This window comes from Sinocyclocheilus rhinocerous, unplaced genomic scaffold (assembly GCF_001515625.1).
Source record: "Sinocyclocheilus rhinocerous isolate Xijiao unplaced genomic scaffold, SAMN03320098_v1.1 scaffold72, whole genome shotgun sequence".
NCBI lineage: Eukaryota > Metazoa > Chordata > Actinopteri > Cypriniformes > Cyprinidae > Sinocyclocheilus > Sinocyclocheilus rhinocerous.
The window spans coordinates 2,292,638-2,315,446 of record NW_015628351.1 but is presented as its reverse complement, the minus strand read 5'-3'; the positions used below and the strand labels follow the sequence as shown (position 1 = coordinate 2,315,446).

Here is a 22,809-nt window from a genome sequence, read left to right as displayed (position 1 = left end):
ACAGTATATATATAAATTATAGAATTATAATACATTATACAATATAATAAATATATACTGTATATATAGGTATTTGTTAATTTATACAAATATATACTTTATACATTGTAAATTATTCTATTTTTACCTTAAAAAAAAATACTGATTGAGAAAAGAATTTTCTGAAATGTGAATGCTGTCATTCCCTGTGTTATGTCACACAGTTCTGTTTTCGTATGCATCGGTGGTGTGGTGTAATAAACTGGAAGTACTGGATGTTTTCTGTGATTTCAGGAAACCTCTCACCTACCGTCATCTCTTGGAAAGCGAAAGCAGAACAAAGGCTTATTCTTTAAGGGGAAATCTACCTCTGTCCCTGTCTGTCATACAAGTACTGTGGACATTCCTTGAGCAGAGTATTAAAGTGTCCAGAGCTCACCTGCAGGAGACGGCAGAGTCATATACTGGAAGCCTTTACAGTCACCGACAGCTGATGGTGATGGAAGGGAAGAGAGCGAGTGAGGGATGAGGGCCGCTGCTGTGAGTGGTTCTTTGGCAGTGTCTTAGCTGGTTGTTGTGTGGAGTGAGAACGAAGCAATCAGCAAGTATACTGCCGCAGAAACTCGTCACCTTGGGAGGCCCATCCATCCGACCCCGCTCACGCACTCGGCTGCCCACCCGCGCTCAGAGTCTGGAGAGAGACAAGAAAAGAGAAACCTCAGTCTGTGCTCATTATCAAGCTTCTCTACCCATTCATTCTTCTTCTAATTGTGAGTGTCAGCTTTTGTTTATTGGCACCACTGCTTGAACACTTGAGTGTTTCAAGTGAAAGATTAGTTCATGTTTACAGTATGTTTACTCTTATTTTCTATGACATTGCTGTCATAGTTTAGATCAGTCTGTTCCCTTTCTTTCTTCTTCCATGAGATCAGGAGTGAATCATTCAAGTGTTATTGTGAATATCAGCTGACCAGATTTCACAGTTTCAGTATTGGTATGACATGGTGTGGCCTGTTTATACTTGGCCTATATTTAGCTTACAGTCTGATGACATATTCGTACTGTGTTGTGATGTGTTTATGTATAAGTTTGACCAAAACATTAATCATATGATAAACCAAAAATACTATTCATTTACTTTTCACTTATATACTAAAAACAGAGAGAATATATATGTGAAAGAAAAAAAATATATAAAATTCACTTCATTCAAAAATACATTTTTAATTTTTGTATTTTGTACATTTTTATTTTTTGTAATATTTTTGTATCAATTAAAATTTATTTTAAAAATAAGCTGTAACAAAATATATAAAAATTCTATATAAATGTATTTTTATCCAAATAACAATAAAAACAACAAAAAAAATTTAATTGTCATTATTGTCATGTTGTGTTATTTCTCCATTTCTGATGAAATTCCCTGAAAATGAAAAAAAATGAAAAAATTGCTCCATTTCTAATGAAATTCCCTGAAAATGAAACTCAACTTAAAACCTCTTTAAAGCGGTTTTAAGTTGAGTTTCATTTTCAGGGAATTTCATTAGTGTTTGGGTTTCGGTTGTTGATCTTCAAAAGGGCAGTTTATTCAGGTGAATGAAATGCCTGTAACTCACTTGAGGTTTTGATGTAATCACATCAGTGTGGCAGTAAGTTTGAAGTCCAGACTTGTCCAGAAAGCTGGAAATCATTTTAGTAAGGTCTTTCAAAATGTATTAAAGCAAATTTTTTAATCATAACCTAAAAGTGTGATTATAATGCTGTGAAATGGAGTGTAATTTAATATCACAAACATAATGTTATTTTAAAAGGTATGTTAAACACCACGTGTGTGTGTGTGTAAAAGAGCAATTATAGCAAATGAATCCAAATGAACTGTTTGAATGTTTGTCCTATAGGCCACTTACTAGATTGGATGTCAATAAAAAAATTTTATGCACAAAACCATGTGCATGATAAATGCCCAACTCCCAACAAACGAGTTATGTTGTTTCAGTTGTATAGTTAACCCAGACATAGACAGAAAGTATTTTGCATTTTATTGTAGTTTATCTCTTGAGTCTGAATTGTATTATGTCAGTGGCTCCGGAGTTTCATTTACGTTATCTGTGATAACAGATTCAAAGTGAACTTGAATATATCAGTATACAAAATAGATGTTTTTACTTAGTCCTTCTCAATTATATTTTACATCAAATTACACAGCATACAATACAATAAAATATATTACATAACATAATAAAATGTATTAAAATATATATCATTCAACACAGTTAAAATATAATGATTCCCTCTGCTGAAGGCCTCGTCATTTATGCTCACTTTCAACAACTTTTAGGCTGCATCTTCACACCTTACTGGCCGAATTTAGGAATTCATTTAATTAATTATGGATGCATGGCAGAAGAATACAAAGTGCTAATGTCATATTTATGTCGGTGATGTCTGTCAAGCCTAGGGGTATTTTTGAGAGCAAAAAAACACCTCTGCACTTTTTAAAATTGTTACACTCACATGGAGTAATGGGAATAAGAGAGTGAAATTCCTCTAAATAACACTGCATGCACAGCTCACAGAGGTGATGGGAAGAAAACTTTAGGTTGCCTTTAATGGCGGATCAAGCAAAGCATTGATTTTTTTTTCTCTTCTCCACTTTCTTCCTCTCTGCCTGAAATAAAACGATGCACCACATTGGGACAGAATGCTGCAGTTCTCCAGGAAACAGTATTCTTAAAAAAAAAAACTACTGCTGTACTGGTGGACAGTTTGATAAAAGGAGATGCATTTACCTCAAATTAATCCTGGCCTAAATAATAGACTAATAGACAGAAATCCACTGTAAGCGTTTTTTTTTTTTACAAAAACACCACTCTCCAAAAACTTTCATTATGATCGATCAAAACAATGATATAAAGAGGTTAAAAGAAAAGAGACCAAGATCTTGAAGCTTGATGGAAGATCACATTGCGCCATCTAATGGCGTATTATAGTGATTGCATGTATTTAATTGTCAATAATTGCAGGCACATTTGCAATGCCGCATTGCTTGCACACATACTTTTACCAAACTCTCTCAGTTCCATTTGGAATGTTGGAATGCAGTTGCATCTAATAATATTTCCGGGTGAATGGCATTTTGTTGAAAAGGATTAAGGTTCTGAAGAAAAAAGAATGTTTGTAATCTTACGAAAATTAACCATGGTTTTACTACAAATAAAACAAAAAACCATGGTTACTATAGTTAAACCATAGTAACCACAAATTAACCATGGTTTTGCAACACTAACCATAGTGTAACCACGGCATTTGTAGTAAAAAATGTGGTTATACAAATGGTAGACAATATGCCAAAAAACCATGGTTACTACAATTTTACAATAATAAACCATGGTTAATTTTCGTAAGGGATGTAGGCTAGCCTACTGGTGTTTCGTTGAAGTTCGTGAATCTTTTATGTGAAATTAAAATGTTTCGTGATAATAAAAAAAAAACAATTGATCTGATTTACTGTCGTTTGTGAGGAAAAATGTTAAACGTTCTTTCTAGAGTCTCTTTTAATAAAACACATAAAACTTGTGAATGGTTCCATGTCCCCATCTATTTGCGTAACGTTGAAACCAACAGAAAGAATCACTAAATGAATCAGTGAACGATTCAGTATGAATCTTTTTAGTGTTTTGAATCAAATGATTCACTTGATGAATCACTCTCTAACACTAGTGACTTTAACCTTCTCAAACTGTTAAACACAAAAACAAAGTTCGTCAGCTTAGATTTCAAGGCTGGCCACACGTTTGGTCTGTTTTATAACAAAAACACACGTTTAGTCTGTTATATAGTAACAAAAATGGACACGAAATCCAACGTTTTGATTTGATATTTTCAAGACATTGTTTCACTGCCTCAGCGGTTGTAAAGAAGCTGTTGGACTGGCTCTTGTAAAGCCTCTTACGCCGCTGGATCTTAAAGCCCGTCTTGTTTTTCAGGGTAAAGCTTTGTCAATGGAAAAGTGGACTGGAAATCTCTTCGGGTTACAAGTGGATTCGATACTTTAAATAAGACTCTACTTTACCAAACACCGAACAAACAAACAAACTAGGCGTTAGTAGATTTTAAAGTCTTAAAAGAGAAACTATGGCCGAGACGAACCAGACCGAGGTGTATGTTTACGAACAGGTTGTTATCCTGACATCCTGTGTACTTTCGTTTTTTGGGTCACTTTTAATCATATGCACATATGCAAGATGGCACGATCTAAGAACTACACCGAGAAAACTGCTCGTGTATCTGTCTGTCACTGACCTTCTGTCTGCACTCTCTTACTTTTACGGAGTTTTGAGGATTTTTGACTCTGATTCGGGGGATTGTATCGCGCAAGGAGCAATTTCCACATTCGCCAACACCAGCTCATTCTTCTGGACCGTGGCTATTGCTATTTACTTGTACGTTTTTATTGTGAAGTCCAGCCAGAGACAGGCCGACAATTTGATGCTGTATTTTCATCTTATCAGGTAAACTCTACGAAGCATTTCTTCACTGCCAGAAAATTCTTAAAGGAACAGTTCACCCCAGAAATATTCACTCAAAATTTTTTAAACATTTTCTCACGATGGTGGTGTACCAAAACTGTATGACTTTTCTTCTGTGGAAACCAAAGCAGACGTTTTAAGAATGACTGAGTCACCGTTCACTTTAATAATAATATGCGGGGATAGGTGAAATATCCTTTTAAAACTTTCTGTGGTTGTTTATAGTGTCAATTAAACGATTTGTTTAACATCTTTCAATTTATTAATTGTATAGTATGTATTAAATTATTTTACGTGTAGTTCCTTTACATAAAATAAAATTCACAAATTTACAAAATTCTTTTCCATAATTCCTTCCGTTCTGATATGGAATATTGGTACTTTTCATAAATTATTTTTTACCATTTTTGATGTAGTCTCAAATCCTAATGTTGCAAAAAAAATAAAATGTTCATGTTCATATGCCACGCTAATCTTTTAATTTAATTTACAGGTAGACAGGAGATTATTTCCTATATATTACAGTAATTTAGGAAAGGAGATTATTTATATTCCTTGTATAATATTTTGCCTTCAGAAGCATCCTTTCAGCTACACTAAGAAAAAGGATTTTAGACAGTGAGTGGTCATTAACTTTAATAAGGATTCTGCGTAATAAGGGATAGGTCTGGTTTTGCAGCCTGTGGATGTCTGTTTGCAGTCTGATCTTGTGATATGTGGTTTGTGTCAGCTGGGGCGTTCCTTTCGCCATCACTGTGGCAGCCCTGTCCCTGCACAAGATCGGCTATGACGCCTCTGAAGTGTCTGTTGGCTGGTGCTGGGTGAACATCCAGGCTGAAGACCATGTGCTGTGGATGCTGCTCACAGGAAAGATCTGGGAGTTCATTGCCTATGTCACACTGCCAGTCCTGTACATTCTTATAAAGATACACATTCACAACGCAGTAAGTCCACCATGGCTCATCGCAGACAGTTTAACATTACAGCTTAGCAGAGGTTTCCATGGCATTTTCATAAACTTATAATGTGCGCAACGGGCAAGTCAGTTCTTGAATAATTTCCAGAGCTAATGTATCAGGGAAATATCATAATATCATAAAATAGTAATAGGCCTGGAAATGTCATGGATATTAATAAAATCTTAAAAGGTCATGGAAGTTTTGGTCATCAATAGGTTTTACTAGTTATGCTGAGCTATTAAATATTTCAAAGGCTACAAATTGTGAGTGCAGCATTTAAAAAAAAATTAAAACTCATTTGGATAAGTAAAATTTGGATTAAAAAAAAAGGGGGTGGGAACCCTATAAAGCTAATTGTTGAGAAAATTAAATATTAGGCAAATAATATTAAAGACCGGCCCACATTCTTGTCATAGTAACACAACTGCATTCTGCAAACCACATGCTGTAGTGATGGGGGGTGTATAGTTATGCTGTTTCCTTGCAACCGTTTGGTTTGAGGTTTGCCAGCCACTTTCAATACTCTTTTAAATTGATAGATCAGCCAAAAAAAATCTGTCATCATTTACACTACAGTTAAAAAGTTTTGGGGGAAAAAAGTCTCTTATTCGCACCAAGGCTGAATTTATAATAAAAACAGTAATATCATGAAATATTACAATTTAAAATAACTGGTTACATTTGAATATATTTTAAAATGTAATTTATTCCTTTAATGGCAAAGCTGAATTTTTAGCAGTCATTACTCCAGTCTTCAGTGTCACATGATCCTTCAGAAATCATTCTAATATGCTGATTTTGGTGGTTAAGAAACATTTTCTTACTATAAATGTTGAAAATAGTAGTTAGTAGTTCAAAAGAACAGCATTTACAGCACTTTTAAACAATTTAATGATCATTCTTTAATTCTAGATTAACTCTTGCCGAATAAAAACATTAATTTTATTTATTTAAAAAATCTTATAGAGCAGGCAGCCCATATGACTTACTTTCTTCTGTCAGATTTTTTATTTTAGGTGAGTTTTTTCATTAAGACTAAAGAATGCTGATTCCTTTTTAATGCCCTTTTTTGGGGGGATGTATTTAAGCATGCAGCCCTGTCTGAGTACCGTCCCATCCTGACCAGCAGCTCTGTCTCTCACTCGCTGTCTTCCATGGCAGACAGGAAGTTCACCCTCATCCCCATCATCTTCATCATGCTCCGCATGTGGAGCACCATCCGCTTCCTGCTCCTGCTGACCGACTCCCCTGCAGGACACAACCCTGTGCTGGTCACCTTGCATGTGAGTCACCCGGTTCCACTTAGTTAGTCTGAAATTAACCTGATTTACTTCCAGCCGAAGTCCCATTAATGCGGTTTATTTGTATACTTCATCAAAGTCATTTATCTGTACTTGCCTTTATTGCATTTGGCAACCCAATGATTCTGATTTCATTGTATTTAATAGGGAATTGGAAACACCTTTCAAGGAGCTGCTAACTGCGTCATGTTTGTGCTGTTGACTCCCTCGATTCGATCACGTCTGGTGGCTCTGCTGTGCTGCAGAGGTCAGGACAGACACTGGCGTACAGAATCAGTGTCCCAGAACAGGGAAAGTGCATATACGCCTTCACACAGGGAGGAAAACCCCAACCCCCAAACCTGGAAGAACAGTGAGGGGTAAAAGCTGCTAGGATCCTCCATCTGCTGCAGCACATTTAACTCTATTTGAATGGAGTGAAAGCTCTGACTTTACAGCTCTCTGTTGTGGTTGTTGGAGTTACGTCAGAGCCTTACACTCAGCTTTCTTGTTTGACCAAGCGCCTTCACGGATTACAGGGGACTGCGGTCACATGCACAAAACCCGCAGAGCATGGAACACAAACGCACTTTCTGTTACCGGTTTAGCTCAGCACTTTAGGCGAGAGGCTTTCTGTCTTCCAAATCTGTTTTCATTCTGCTGCTGCAGATATCTCATGTGCATTTAAATAGAAATGAGATCTGTAGCTCAGGGGAAACGAGGGATACAGCAGTTTATTATCTAGTGACCAAAATGGCAAATGTACTGTGAAGTGTTTTTACAAGGGATTTCTTCCCTCTTTCTCCCACCAAAGCATTCTTAATGCAATGTTATTACTTTACATTTAATATGTTTTTAATCCATGAATTATGTGTATTATGTGTTGTATTTGTATGTACAAATGTATAGTATTGCTTTTTAGTATTGCCCTATGTATGTATAATGTCATATCTTTTTTTTCACTTTTCTCTGTATAGAGTCACATGCACCTAGTCACAACATGCACATTTATTGTTATTTCACACAATGCCTTAAACATACCTATGACACACAATGGGGAAGAAGTGCCTTTTAATCTTTGTATATTATAAATTATGTAGTTATGAATTTGTATTATAGTTATATTTTATCAACATATCAATTAATTTCAATAAAACGATTCATTACCTGTCAGATTCAGTTATTTTATTATTATTTTTATAAACTATTATTGTTTTCATAAATATTTTGAATTAGCTTTTGTTTTTATATTTAAAGTTTTCTTTTAGTTAGATTTGTATTCTATTTTTTGTGTGTGTTTTGTCATTTTTATTATTTCCATTTTTTATTTATTTCCAGTTAGTAAATTTAGTGCTTTAATTTATTATTTTTTTTTATTTTCATATAGTTTACGTTTATATATTTATATATATATATATATATTACATTTTAGCCTTATTTTAATTAACAAAAATGTTTCTAATCATTTTAGTTAAATGATAACAACCCTGGTCAGATTATTGTGTGAGGTTTGGTTCTATGCATTAGCCTAGTTGTTTGAATTTTGAGATGTAGGCATTGCATTTAAACAATGGAGGAAGATGAACATGAGCTTGCAGGGGAGGGGCATAAGCGAACTAAATGATTGGAGAAGTGCTGCATACATCAGCAGAGAAAAGTCTTTTTCAAAGTCGTTTTCACTGGAAAATCCAGCTAGGACATTTTGGTGAAACATTACAAGGTCAAAAAATGTTAAAAATGAAACGCGTTTAAAAAATGTAAATATACAAAGATGAATAATTTACAATAAGATCAATAACGTGCATTTGCAAAGATAGAATTTTCATTTCATGCTGACCTTATTTAGTTATTTAAGCTTCACATCCACAAAACAGTCAGAGGTGTCTACCATCACTGAACACTCTTTCTTGGCCATGTGTAAGGTTATGGAGAGAATCTGCTTGGTAATTATCCGTAAATTATTAAATGATTGCGCCAGCACATTCCCTCAATCCTTGACATTCAGTTGAGTCTCGCTTGAAGTTGGCTAATATGCATTTAGAGTGGAGCTGAGCTGTATCGGAGCTTCTCTAAATATTTGATCATACATGCTGTATAAGACTCAGTCTATGCCAGTTTCACCACAGTGAGGATACAGAGCGACTTCATTATCTCAGCGTGATATCAGATCTGCTTTCAGTTAACAAGAAGAGGAACTATTCTGAGGATAGCTGGGAAAAGGGCACACGCTGAATACAATGGTAAATGTTGTGCTGATTGGTTATGTAAGTGTAACGGGTCCCAGGTAAGGGAATCCACTCTGCGTTGTGTTGATGTCACTCAATAAAGAAACTTCAGACCGCTCACTGCTTGGCACTGTCTTTATTTTCTGCATAAATGGGGAAATATGTTGAAAACATGAATTTTGTGACTCTCTTCATTTAAGTAAACACCGTTTAATGCCTCGACGAACCACGAGACAAACTTCTCTCGGCTCAGAAGGAAGTGAACTGAGCGGGCAAAGCGCGCGCGCGGCGCGAGAACAAGTATATACTCTTAAAGTGACAATGCACTTCCTTGAACAAATCTTGAAAATCATACATCTTAACTTGTAACAATAAAATAATAGATACAGTCATATTAAAGAAACAAAATTAAATTTATATTTAATAGGAAAAAGGGGGATTTTGAGTGAAAATAATATAACCAAAATAACTCCGTTACATAAGCTGAGGGAAGAGGATGTTGTATATATATCAACTCTTATGGTATTGCTAACCCTGAGGCAGTGTCAGTTGACAAGCCAGTCTTATGAGCGGAAACTGCAAACATGGCTCAACAGTCATTTTTGAAGCATGTATCATTAACCCTTTGACGCGTACGATCACACCGGTGTGATCAGTCTTGGCTGGTCCCTGAAGCGTACGATCACAAGTGCGTCACGTCATCAACTGCTGAATTTAAATCCGCTTTCGCGCTTTGCCTGGCGCAGAGCCAGATCGGACGCGCTAAGCGCTTGTCATATAATCACAAATATTGATTGTTTTCAAACCATTAAAATACTTATTTTAGGTTTAAGACATTTAAATACACATAAGTACTAGCAAAACTATATAGTGAGCATGTTTGTGAATATTTTGAATAAAACAGGAAAAACGAAATAAAATCGATCTATGTGTCATACAGGTCTATTGTGGCTGCGTTGTGTCACATGACAAGCATGACGCGTCGCCATGGAAACAGTAAGGCAATACATTTTAAAATAACGGTCGCCTAAAAAAAAACTCACGCTGTGGGCTCAGCTAGAATATTTTAAACTTACGTGCGAAAGGGTTTTAATTTTGGCATGAACACAAGTGCAGTGTAATGTTTCACTGGCAAGCTGGGACAGAACAATCACTTGAATTTGGTTATTCACTTAAAGCACATTATTAACAAAAGTGTCAGAAAACAGATTTACCACAATCCACAGTGATAAACAGAATGGATTCGCATTCAAGCACTTAGTATGTATTTTTGGCAATGTGCTGTGTAGAGTATAAAAGTGTGCGTGTGTTTAATCAATAGCAAATGTTAAATTAATAGCAAATGTAGTTGTTTGTCATCTGAGAATTATGATTTCCAAGTTTTAAGAGTTCATATGCCTACTTTAAATTCAGAATTATTTTAATTTCATTTATTTAATTAATCATGATATATACTCTAAATTTGATCCTTTGTAATACAATTGAAATTTAATCTTAAAAACAGAATCACATATTGTGTGTGTAAACTTGATTTATTTTCAAAGATAAATTTTCATATTAACATATATATATATTCCCTCTCTCTGCTCTGGAATTTTTTTTGACTCATGTCTGTTTTGGGAAAGTCACATAATACTTACCTTTTCTTGAACCTTTGTTCACTTCAGTGTCCATCGCTTGGGTGCGTTACAGCCCTTAGTGGGTGTCTGCAATGACTGCATATCACTGCAGAGGACAGCCACCTAAAGGAGAGCTTTTTTAAACTCCCACACACAGTCCTGACTGTGAGGACACACACCTCACCACAATCCCCAGTGGGGTGTTCAGCCCTCGACCTGCTGAAATAAACAGCTGAGGATCTCTGTTTAAGTTGATGAGGTCCAATCAATTTGATTAATGAGTTGCTGAAGGAGGAATAGGAATGAGAGAATCTGCAGTGCTGCACTGCAGGAGGGAGCAGATACTGGTCAGACAGAGACCCCTGCTGTCCGTGTCACGCTGATCAAAGGGTTTGGGGACGCTGCTTTCTCAAAAGTGGCTCTGTATCTCATCATCAAATACATTTTATGGAATAGACTGGAATATATTATATAGACCTGATCTTTTTTACTCTTTTGTGAATTAAAATAATCATTTTGTTATTTGTATGATTTTTTTATTTTTTATTTAGAGCTCCGTGAAAAAGTCTCGTTAGGCTAATGAAGGGTGCAATTGTGCAAAAAAATTACCTTCGTTTTGCAGAATCACATTTAACTGAACGTCAGCAATCAATAATTAATTCGACATTTGCTTCTTTCTAATTTCCAAGTATTTTTTTTTATAACTGTTCTGTTATCAAGCTGGTAGGGCCTATCCCATGAGGAAATATCCTGAATTATGCCTCTTGCTCGTGTCTCCGAGCATGTCCCTTGGTCGGGTATGTCCCCTGCATGATGTCCTTCTATCATGTGCCTGGATCATGTCTCTTGATCATGTCCTTGACCATGTGTCTGAATGATTGTCCTGACTGCCAAACTGTGGTGAGTAGCTACATAAGCAGCGACCCTACCAAATTTCATTTGAAATAGCTTCACAGAAGCGCTATTTTAAAATAGTTCAGCGTTTCGAGTAGCGAGCTAACTAAGTAGAGGCTAATTTTTAATTTAGTTCGCTGCACGGATGCGCTGTTTTCGTTCAAATCACAGCGTAAATACATGTAGAAAACATATCCTTGTGTCGTGGCTGAGCTGACACAGAATATGAAAATGGCGCTACAGTGACGCGGAGAGACACAGAGGAGACGAATTGTTGAATAAAGTTGTTATTTTTGTTTTCTTCGCGTACAAAAAGTATTCTCCTCGCTGGACGCTAATATCGTTATCTTTATAGTTATCGTTCTTGGTGTGAACGGGGCTTTACTATAACGATTTTGTAAATGGTGATCAGCAACAAAATATTGATAATGTGGAAGTTACTGCATTTTGCCTTGGTGTGACTTCTCACGTTTTGCAGACAATGCAAAGGCAGAGTATATTAACTTCAAAATAGGGGTAAAAATCAAGTTTGAGCTCACAATTTTTTAATGTAGATCATTTTCATTACTAAAACATCTAATTGTTAAATTTCCAGTATCCTACCTGTAATTAATTTGGCTGAACAAGTAAAAAACTTTAAAGTCATTTTTCTCAGTTTCACACTCTAGGGAGTTAATGTCTTTTGCCTTTGTAGGGCAGTGTAGTTAACACTCAATAGGTCAAGCTTAATAAGCTCAAAATATTTTCATGTTTTATTGTATGATACAAAATACATTAGTAATATCTCACTCGTTATTTTCTTCAAGACACTTTTACGCTTTAAGCCTAAACTTTTTTTAAAGCTTTTTACTTTGTATTGTATTTGTTATCCGGGGCTTTTTGGGGGCCTTAACATGCTCAAAAACTCTTGACACGTTGGAATCTGCGGTCATTAGGACATAGCAGAGGCTGGGACCCGGGCGTGGCACAGGGGCTCTACGGCACCCCTTGGAACACAGTCACAAATCTTGATGTATAGCTCACACATACTTGCATGCATTCATATGAAACTCGGTACACATATAGATCTCATTGAGCCGAACAGCTTTCGCACTGCATGCCATAGGCTCCGCCCAACAGGAAGTTGGCTAGGGCTGTGTAAAAAGTGCATGCTCTGGAATTTGATATACTCCTCCTAGGATTTCCCATCGATGGCCACCAAACTTGGTCAGCATGACCTCAAGACAATTTGGGGATGCTAAATTGCGAAGGGATTTTTGATATCTCAGACGGTTTGGCTAATTTACTTTCTAATTTACAGTCATTAGCTACAACCAACAGGAAGTCGGCTATTTTGATTTGAATGTGGATTTTTGGAAAAATATGGCTGTGAATTAATGCATACTAGTCATATGAAAATCATTGAATTCACACCAAACTTTGTCAACATGATTGCAAAACATTTAGGAACTTAAATTGCGAACGGATTTTGGATATCTTGAAAGGTGTTGCCATGGCAATTTATTAAAGTAAGAGTAAAAAAGGAAACAGTAATTTTCTTATATTTTTAAAGTGCATTATCCAAACTCTTCAAAACTTTGAATATATGAAGAACAAGTCATTCTGAGGAAGCATGCTTATTTTCATGAATTAAAAACAGAAAATAAAAAAAAACTATTAGGCACCACTTTAAAACATCACAGATGATTCTTTGCAATACGTTTTTGTTCTGAAAGCATAAGTGTGGTGTTCTATATTTTTAATGTTTGCTTAACTAAATCCTCATTTTAACCCACACTTCAGATTTATTACTATGCTGACAGCATCTATAGCTCAGCAGGAGTGGCTGACGAGCACGTTCAGTATGTGACGGCTGGAACAGGAGCAGTTAATGTCTTCATGACAATAGCAGCTGTAAGCCACTTATTGTCTCATTTTGTTTTTTTTTTACTTATTAATGCGCTTTATAGCTTTATGCCCCTCTTGAGGAGCTCATTTACTTCATAAAGAAATATGAGTGTAAAGAATATGATTTTCTGTTTGTGTAGGTGTTCATAGTGGAGAAATCTGGCAGAAAGTTGTTGCTACTGATCGGCTTTGGTGTCTGCTGTGGAGCCTGTTCTTCTGACTGTAGCACTTTACTTCCAGGTATAACAACTCTATATTTATTTAAATACAAACTAGAGATGCTTAATTTTGGACAAATAAAATATGGAGATATTACAAATGTTTAGAAACTAAAATTATATATATATCGGCTTATATGGTACATTCCATTATGTGTGATTATTTGCCCTGATTTTACATTAGGTTATTTTTGCCAACATCTTAAGGTCATTTTAAGTCAGTCGTTGAAAGCATTAATGATATAATACAGTTAAATGTAATCTTTGGCCACATTTATTGGTTATTGGCCATAACATAATAATTAATGGTAAATGGTTTATCTGTGTTGACGAGAATTTTATTTCTGTCCATTCCTAACATAAGCACAAATAATTCAAATGTTTGTGTTTTATTTTTAATATATTTAAACAAACTGAATGTATATTTAGACAAAGTATTATGTTAAAATTAAAATGTTTTTGTCTAATTAATGTCAGAGTAATATTTTAATGCAAGTTATTTATTGGTTATTGACCATAACATAATAATTAAAAGTTTATATGTATATCTACCAGATTTTTGATTTCGTGACCCCTAATACAAGCAATAAGGATTCATATTGGAGCTAGTTGTTATGACTAATCAGATTCACTTTAACCCAATAAGGGAGTTTCCTTATGTGGCCCATTATGTTTGTAGTACATTCTTGTTTACAGACAGGTGTTATAGGCATTGTAAAATATCAGTCCCAGCAGAGATTTTAATTTTAGAGCTGTGAATGTGCTGGCCTGACAAATTTGTCTCTTGGGTCTGTGTGAAATGCAAGGCTATAAATGGTAGAATAACTGCTGCACATTCCACCCACAGACTACACTGGACTGGATGCCCTATGTCAGTATCAGCTGTGTCATTGTTTACGTCATCGGACATACTATTGGCCCAAGTGAGTTCACACCAATCCCGTAGGGGCATATTGCAGATGCACGGGGGGGTTTGCTGCAACCCAATGAATTCACTCCCTCCCTTTCATTTGTTGTATTCCTTGGTGGGGAATGACAATAGATTTATGCCACAGTTTTTGGGATTTTACATTAAAACCCTGGAGTGAATGCGGGAGAAGTGCTTTAAAGTGGCAGTAAAACAGATTGTAAAAGCAGCACAGTGTTTCAAGCAATCTCTTTTCTTACTGTCTGTAAAAAGATGACGTGTCTGATGATATCCAGATTTGACAGCTTTTTCTGCATCCCTTTGCAGGTGCTATTCCTAATGTAATCACTACAGAGATGTTCCGGCAGTCTTCTAGACCACCAGCCTTCATGGTGGCTGGCTCGGTTCACTGGCTCTCAAACTTCACAGTCGGCCTGGTCTTCCCCTTTCTAGAGGTCAGAGGTCAAACACAACACTAACAAAGTCACAGTATTGCACCAGTTGATGCTTTTGTTAAGTTATTAAAGGAATAGTTCAACCAAAAATGAAAATTTGTACTCACCCTCAGGTTATCCAAGCTGTGGATGAGTTTGTCTCTTCGTCGGAACAGATTTGGAGAATTTTAGCATTACATCACTTGCTCATCAATGGATCCTCTGCAGTGAATAAGTGCTATTAGAATGAGAGCCCAAGCAGCTGATAAAAACATCACAGTAATCCAAAAGTAATCCACATGATTTGTGGGTTATTTTTGGATTACTGTGATATTTTTATCAGCTGTTTAAACTCTCACTCTGACGGCACCCATTCACTGCAGAGGATCCATTGATAAACAAGTCATGTAATGCTAAAGTTCTCCAAATTTGTTCCGATGAGTAACTGATGATTATTTTTTCATGGACTCAGTGCAAATCCTTTTACAGTTACAAATCTCACTGAATCATCAAAGCAGAAAAAGTGTCCTTATTTGTATCTACAGAGAGGCCTGGGCGCTTACAGCTTCATAATGTTTGCCTGCATCTGTCTTGCCACACTTATATACATCTGGGTGATCATCCCAGAGACCAAAAACAAGACCTTTCTGGACACCAGCAAGCTTTTTGCTCAGAGAAACAAGGTGGACATTGTGGTGGAGGCTGGGGACTCTGAGGTCAAAGAGACTGGAGGGGAAAGCAGCGAACAGGAGATGAAAAACACATTTCTCTGAATGGATAAGGAGTTGTTTACACAGGACATGTTCTTGCGTTTGTCTGCAACGCTTTGAATTGTTTTAATGCACTTTATTTTTTTAGTGTCTGCCGGGTTTTGAAAGCAAGAACAGGTCCTGTATTATAACATTAAAATATTGTGCCTTTTCATTGTCATCTTTATTTGGGGTCTTTACAAATAAGAATGTACAAGAAATGAAAAAAAAAAAAAACATTTAAAAATCAGGTTTAAAATGAATGTGCCAACTTCTTGTATTGATATTATTTTCATATGGTGAAAATTACATTAACATTATTACATTTAATGACAACTGATGTAATCCAGTAAAAAGTCATATATTTTCCTTATAACTGAGAATATTTTTATAGTAAGAAGTGCAGTATTGTGTACAAATATTCTCTAGCATTTATAATTCTTTATAATAATTTGCATTGCATATTTTACAATATTGCCATGTCATAAAGGTCAAACTATCTTTTGAAAGACATTATGACCTTAAGGGTCTGCAGGGGTCCTTTTTGCATGTTTGTTGCATCATATGGCTTCACTGCCTAATTTCTTTTCTAAGAAGCAATAATAAAAGATTTTATTTCTAAAATGTTTTTGGGATTGTGATATCAAGAATTTCTTTCTTTCAGAAATTAGAAACATGCTCTTAATAGATATTTAAGGTATAGAATAGAATGCACGAAGTGCATTTGGAATAAATGAATAGATCTGGACTGTTAAGAAGGTTAAGAATGCAAATGTTTATTGAAATTCTTCAGATATGATTCACATTATTCAGTTGGGTAAAAATAGATTGAAATGCTTGTATTTAAAATACAGATAGATTAGAATATCTTTCTCAATTCCAGTTAGTCCCCATGGAGAGTATACAGTTCAAGTTAGCAGAGCTAATATTGCTGAAATTGACATTCGTTTGAAAAAGTTCTTAGCCTGTGGCAATCTCTTTCTCTCTCAGAGGCAAACCTGCTCAGTCTGCAGCTGAACTCCTCCATACAGACTGAGCGGAGTGATTCCCCAGCTCAGGACATTCCCTTTCACTTTACCACTATCACACAACATTTGCTCCTTAATCTCTGCCGCAGTCAGAACATAATCCCACACATTTACATCGGTCATGTGCCCTACAAAAGCATCACTGTCCGAGATCCCTAAAAGGCCATCCTGGTCCTTTCCCAAAATGAGGTTTCCTCCAGCTGGAATGGTGTATCCTGCCCGAATGTACCGCTCTTTACCGACCAGTCCGTTCACCCACAGTTCAACCCCTCCTGTGTGTGACGACCAAGTAAAGCAGTAGTTTGTCCAATCGTTGGATTGACGTTCGAATGGTAAATTCACAAACTCATCTCCGATCCAGAGACCCACTTCGGTGCCCAAAGTGATCATGAGCTCATTGTCACGTGCCGTGGGGTAAGAAAGCACGGTGAGGTCTTGTACGGGCGGTATACGGACGTTCATGCAGGCTGTGAAGAATTGGAGGTTCATGGGGTGGGATAAGACCACCATGGCGTAACTCTCCACATTCTTTTTTGGGAAGTAGAGGACCAGTGGCGATATATGTTGCAGGCCTTAAGGAGGAAAGGTGATGTAAGTCAATAAATAGAATCTCAATTGATTACATTAGTTGTTATGGTATATTTGAATGTCTACAGTTCTAAAACTACAGTTGCACCCACTGCAAAAAATACTCACCTGTACTTGTAGATGATAGTCCATATCAATGTCAAAGCTAATTTGAATTTAGAGATTGTTTAACAGTGTATACTGAGATTGACACACATTACATTTAAAGGGATAGTTCGCTCAAAAAATAACAATTCTGTTATTTACTCACCCTCCTGTATGACGTTTTTTTCCATTAAACAAGTTGAATGCAGAATGTCTGAGCTGCTTTTTTATACAATGATGTGCATGGTGAACCGATTGTGTTCTGCTCCAAAAAGGATGAAATACCATACGAACATTATAAAAGTAGTCCACATGACTCACACTATATTCCAAACCTCTGAACACTGTTTTTGTTAACTAAAACTAAAACTATCAAAAATATTTTAAAACATTTCCATTAATTGAAATAAAATAAAATAAATCTGCCTTTGCAACTAATTGAAATAAATACTAATATTACTGAAATAAAAAAATGTTAATAAAAAATTAAACCAAAAAAAGAAATTGAAATAATAACTATAAAACTAAATAAATGAAAATAAGAAAAATAACAAAACCCACTATATTTCAAACTTCTGAACAGTGTTGTTTTTGTTAACTAAAACTATCAAAATATTTAAAAACATTTCCATTAATTGAAATTAAACAAAATAAATCTGCTTTTGCAGCTAATTGAAATAAATACTAAAATTATTGATATTTTTAAAAATAAAATAAAAATTAAACTAAAAAAAGAAATAGAAAAAAACTAAAGCTAAAAAAATAAAAAAAAATAAAAAAAATAACAAAACCAAAAAAATAAATATTACAAAAAAAATTTTTTTTTTTTAATCTGTTTCTGTAGCCATATGGTAGTTTGTATAAGGAACAGTCACTATTTAAGTCACTTTCCACTAAAACATTTAGCTTGACAGCTTTGGCCACCATTCACTTTCATTGTATGGAAAAAGCAGCTTACGTTCTGTTACAAATAACAGAAGAAAGCCATACAGGTTTCTTAAAGACATTTTAAAAAGAATTAGACATTTAAATAATTTTTATTTTTGGGTAGACTATCCCTTTACGATTTCCCTGTAATCTTGACATTCCTCATGAAAAGTTATACCTGAAACCGTTTTTTTGTCCAGTGACACAATAAGGCTCTCAATCCTCTTAAGCTTAGCTTCAATCTCCTCCTGACGGCAAATTCCTGCAAGAAACCAAAGAGGAGAGAGGGAGAACATGCTCAGGCACTGCAGGCCTAACAAAGAGCGTTTTTCATAACTGCTGGAAAGGATGACGCTCTGCCCTAACCTCCTTTGCCCAGGCGTGGGAGGAAAGAGGACTCCACCACTCTGTCATTCAGAGGCTGGGCCATGCGGTAGTCGTTCCACAGGGTCTTATTTTCATGGTCCATTAATGTGCTCTCCAATTTCCTGATCTGAAGGTCACCACATTAAAAGTTAAAGGAAAGCAAAAAAGATTGAAAACTTTTTCATGAGGACTTTTGGAGGCACCTGATTGTGAGAGAGGGTGATGGGCGTATCAAATACAGTCCACAGAATGCTCTCATGGCACGGCGGTGTGGTGAGAGAGCCCTGATATCTGAAAAAGTGACTCAAGTTGTCTGGAAGCATGGAGCGTACGTTCAAGTTAGTGATATTCATAGCCTGACCTGCAAAGAGTGAGAGGGAAAATACAGAAAAGAAGTGGATATACGAGGCAGCATAGAATGAAACATTTTTGCGATGGTCATCCAAAATGTTTTGCATTACCTGCATACTTGATGTTTGCCAGGTTTGCAATGAAATCACTGTAGTATGTGTTCTCAAAATGACCATCCTAAACACAAAGTATCCATATATCAAGTACTGTAAATGAATAGTATATATATATATATATAAATGAACTTCAAAATATATACAGTATATATATATATATATATATGTTTTTTTTTTTTTTTTACAGTAAGTTGAAACTAAAGGTGGTATTAAACTAGTGGCATGATGTTACTAGCTATAACTATAGGTCTATGAAGTTGATCGAGCCACTCAAGTGTAAACATTTTCAGATAAAACATTATGCAGAGGTTTTTGTGAACACACTAGCGATCACTACTAAAAACCCAGTTATTAGCCAAGCAATTGCAAAAAAAAAAAGACATTTGTAACTGCACTACATATTGCAGCAGATTAGAATGCCTGTGGGTGTGTTACTATAACAATGACCTCCCCCATAAAATGGCACTGGGAGCTTGTGACCTGAACACAGTCTTGTGGGAACAGCATGTCAGGCAGTAGGCCACCACACAGCAGTCTACGGACCGTGGTCAATTAACCCATTTAGTTCAGAGAATACAGATGTCTATCTTTACTCATGCTATGTGCTTCAGGCAATGCGGGGGCATTTGGTGCATTTTGGTTATTTGGTGTAGCCCAGCTCTTTTCAGAATAATTCACATAGACAATAATTTGCATTTTTCATTTTCATTTTCATTTTTCTTGTTCTTTGAAGATAATTTGCTTTCCCTTATTCCCATTAGATGGCAGCACTGCACCACAATAAATATATATTTTTTAAAGATTCATAAAAAATACAAATATTATTCTAATTTCAAACAGGGTGAAAAAGATGGTTACAGCCAGTCTTACCTCATAAAAAAAGGCTAAAACTGCAAGACCATCTTGTTTATCTTTGGCCTCGTGGAAGCTGCTGTACTTATCAGAGTTGTAGTGAACAACATGCAGCTGTGACACAAGAAGTCAAACAGGAAGGTGCTAGAAATTACACTTAAAATTGAGTAATGTTAGATTCAAAACATATATTGAGTTAAACAAGTCCTTCCGTATTGCTAAATTAAAGTTTCTCAACACTCTTGAGCAACCTAAATGCAGGAATGCTGTTTATAAATCAATACACTTTATAATAGAACAATGATAACTACATATTTGTCTAAAATAGAACCTGACATACTGTAGTAAGATTTCAGGCACATGTCCAGCATCACTTGAACGGATAAGCCCTCAACCATAGTCACTGAAGAAAACAATGCCTTAACAGGATTGCTTTATATCTTTTTATATCTAGGATGTCTCTAAACGTATATTCATTCATGTGTTGGGCTAAAATGAATTATGTAAATACTTCTGCCATGTAGCGGATGCCATCCACTGTGTGCTCTGATCCACTGGCCTCCAAGTCCCAGCCTCCCCAGTGCAGATGCATTTGGACAGCAGTGTAGTGGTCTGGAAACCCCTTGGTAATCTTCATAGTCTGTGGCAGCTGAATTTCCACTGTCAAAAACAAACAAGATTGTGGACCACATTCTAAAAGCTCATCTATCCTGTAAAGATTACATGGACTGAAGTAGTAAGAGGGAAGCATATACTGTTAGTACAAAATAGATACATTTTTTGGCCACTTTTTGACACGAGGGAGCGACAAAATCAAGATAACAGATCCACATAACAATTGCAGGCGGTTTATATTAGTTTTAAAATAATAACAATGAAGAATTGTCCATTGATTTGAAATGGTTCTAATATAAGAATTCATACCAGAATGTCCATTGTTGGTCATGCGAAAGCTGCCGCGCATGTCCTCATAGCCTGTCAGCTTGAGCTGTAGCAGTCGCGGATTGTACCGCACTTTGCGCCGCTGTATGTCAATGGGAGACTGCTGGTCGCCGCCGCACTCGGGAAACTTTTCTGCCCAGTGCTTCTGATCCAGTTCTCCTTCTGTATGAAACAATGAAAGTCATTTAAGCAGAGCGCGACACATTTCTCGTATACACTATAAAACGCAGCCGATTATAATATTGGGGGGGCATTCGCCTTCCATTACGATCACTTATATGTACACAGGCGTTTTAACTAGGGTTGAAAATATGTCAGTAATGATAACAGCCCGAATTTTCGCTAAGTCGCGGTCGCTTGAGGAGGTAACCATAGCAACAGTACGCCGCTTTCCATTATGATTACTTTAGGTCGGTAAGTCGTACATTATTTACATTTAGCCAGCTGTTCTAGTAGCGCCATTAGCCTACCCCTTGTTAAAATTAATCATGGTTTTATTGTAGTAAAAGTGTAGTAGCATGTTTTTTTTGGCGTAGGCCTATTGATTATTTGTCTAACCACAGTTTTACTACAAATATGGTTAAACTATGGTTAGTGTAGCAAAACCATGGTTAATTTGTGGTTACCATGCCTATTAACTATGTGGTTTTTTTTGTTGTTTTTTGTTTAGTAAAACCATGGTTAATTTTCGTAAGGGACGAACTATGACAGGTTGCACCAAAAAAATGACCTTTACATTTAGTCTACAAAAGAAACAAAAAAACAAAAATTATATATATATATACACACACACACACACACACACACAATTTTAATTAATTAAAATGTAATAAAAAAAAAAAAATTCTGCTTAAAGTCATTAAATTCGTACAGTGGATAGACTATTTAATTTAGCCATATTTGTCTTAGATATTTATCTTTGTATTTTTTCTATCCTCAGTCTTCTTTTAATTTGTTTTAATAGGCTATTTGTGTAGGTAGCCTATATGCAACATTTTTCTTCTGTGATGAGAACAGGCTACTCGTAGAACAACGCAGTTCATTGTTATTTGACAAATAGGCTAAAACTTTGACTTTGTACAGCTGCTACAGTAAGACAGTAGCGAAACGATATAATAAAGCTAAATGTTTAATGTTAAAACTAACTGTAAACGTAAGTTATCGAACATTGCCTTACAAACTTATTACGTGCGCATCAGAACTCTCAAGATTAATGTGTGAATATTTGTTTGAAAAAAGGAAGCACTTGCCTGAATATGTCCATTTCTGTCCATCTATTCCAGCTGATGCGAAATTCACCACTCCGGTGTATAACAGGACTACAAACAGCTCCATGCTCAAAGTTCACAGACTCCCTTGAGTGTGATGTATGCTCTAACAGTCTCGTTCCCAGGATTGTAAAGAGGTGCAGAGTGACATTGCTTGCAACGGTTTTACACCCAGAAGGCCAAAAGCGTGTTGTAACATGGTCATTTAGAGAAGCTTTGACGTATTGGCAAATAGGCTAAATGTTTGAAGCAGCTGTAGTTCTCAGGATTCACCAACAGGTAAGTCTGGTTTTGTTCAGTGGTTTCCCATGTTTCTTTTTCATGTTTATTCTTAAGGGTGCACCTTTTTAAATAATGATATTTGAATATATGTAGAATTTGCTTTTCGCTGTACTTTTAATATGTAAACCCGGTTTAAACAGGTTTCAAATGATTAGGCATTAGATGATGACTCAAGTTAGTAGCCTAATTCAAGCTGATTTCGTTTACAGTCATGGCCAAAAGTTTTGGAAGTGACATACATTTTGTGTTTTGCAAAGTTTGCTGCTTCAGCTGTTGTGGTGTTCATTCACATTGTTTCTAGATTATTGTGTAGAGTGATCAGATG

The 22,809-nt window shown here is 35.9% G+C and overlaps 3 protein-coding genes across 3 annotated transcripts; 2 read left to right on the top strand and 1 right to left on the bottom strand.

Moving 5' to 3' along the window:
- The first annotated feature begins 3,838 nt into the window (after positions 1 to 3,838).
- Positions 3,839 to 7,829, top strand: LOC107737701 (probable G-protein coupled receptor 157). Its single transcript, XM_016549290.1, has 4 exons — positions 3,839 to 4,490; positions 5,239 to 5,452; positions 6,556 to 6,750; positions 6,916 to 7,829. Exons 1-4 carry the CDS (start codon positions 4,114 to 4,116, stop codon positions 7,129 to 7,131), a joined length of 1,002 nt encoding a protein of 333 aa, XP_016404776.1. The 5' UTR covers positions 3,839 to 4,113; the 3' UTR covers positions 7,132 to 7,829.
- A 3,499-nt stretch (positions 7,830 to 11,328) lies between these two features.
- Positions 11,329 to 15,868, top strand: LOC107737671 (solute carrier family 2, facilitated glucose transporter member 5-like). Its single transcript, XM_016549261.1, has 5 exons — positions 11,329 to 11,388; positions 13,268 to 13,378; positions 13,513 to 13,612; positions 14,825 to 14,952; positions 15,477 to 15,868. The coding sequence occupies exons 1-5, from the start codon at positions 11,329 to 11,331 to the stop codon at positions 15,702 to 15,704; spliced, it is 627 nt and encodes a 208-aa protein (XP_016404747.1). The 3' UTR covers positions 15,705 to 15,868.
- Positions 15,869 to 16,440: 572 nt separating this feature from the next.
- LOC107737562 (carbonic anhydrase 6-like) lies at positions 16,441 to 22,390 on the bottom strand. Its single transcript, XM_016549083.1, has 9 exons — positions 22,185 to 22,390; positions 20,917 to 21,096; positions 20,504 to 20,652; positions 20,011 to 20,106; positions 19,135 to 19,201; positions 18,877 to 19,034; positions 18,674 to 18,800; positions 18,486 to 18,569; positions 16,441 to 17,280 (listed from the first exon to the last, which is right to left on the bottom strand). The coding sequence occupies exons 1-9, from the start codon at positions 22,267 to 22,269 to the stop codon at positions 16,667 to 16,669; spliced, it is 1,560 nt and encodes a 519-aa protein (XP_016404569.1). The 5' UTR covers positions 22,270 to 22,390; the 3' UTR covers positions 16,441 to 16,666.
- Between the last annotated feature and the right edge of the window lie 419 nt (positions 22,391 to 22,809).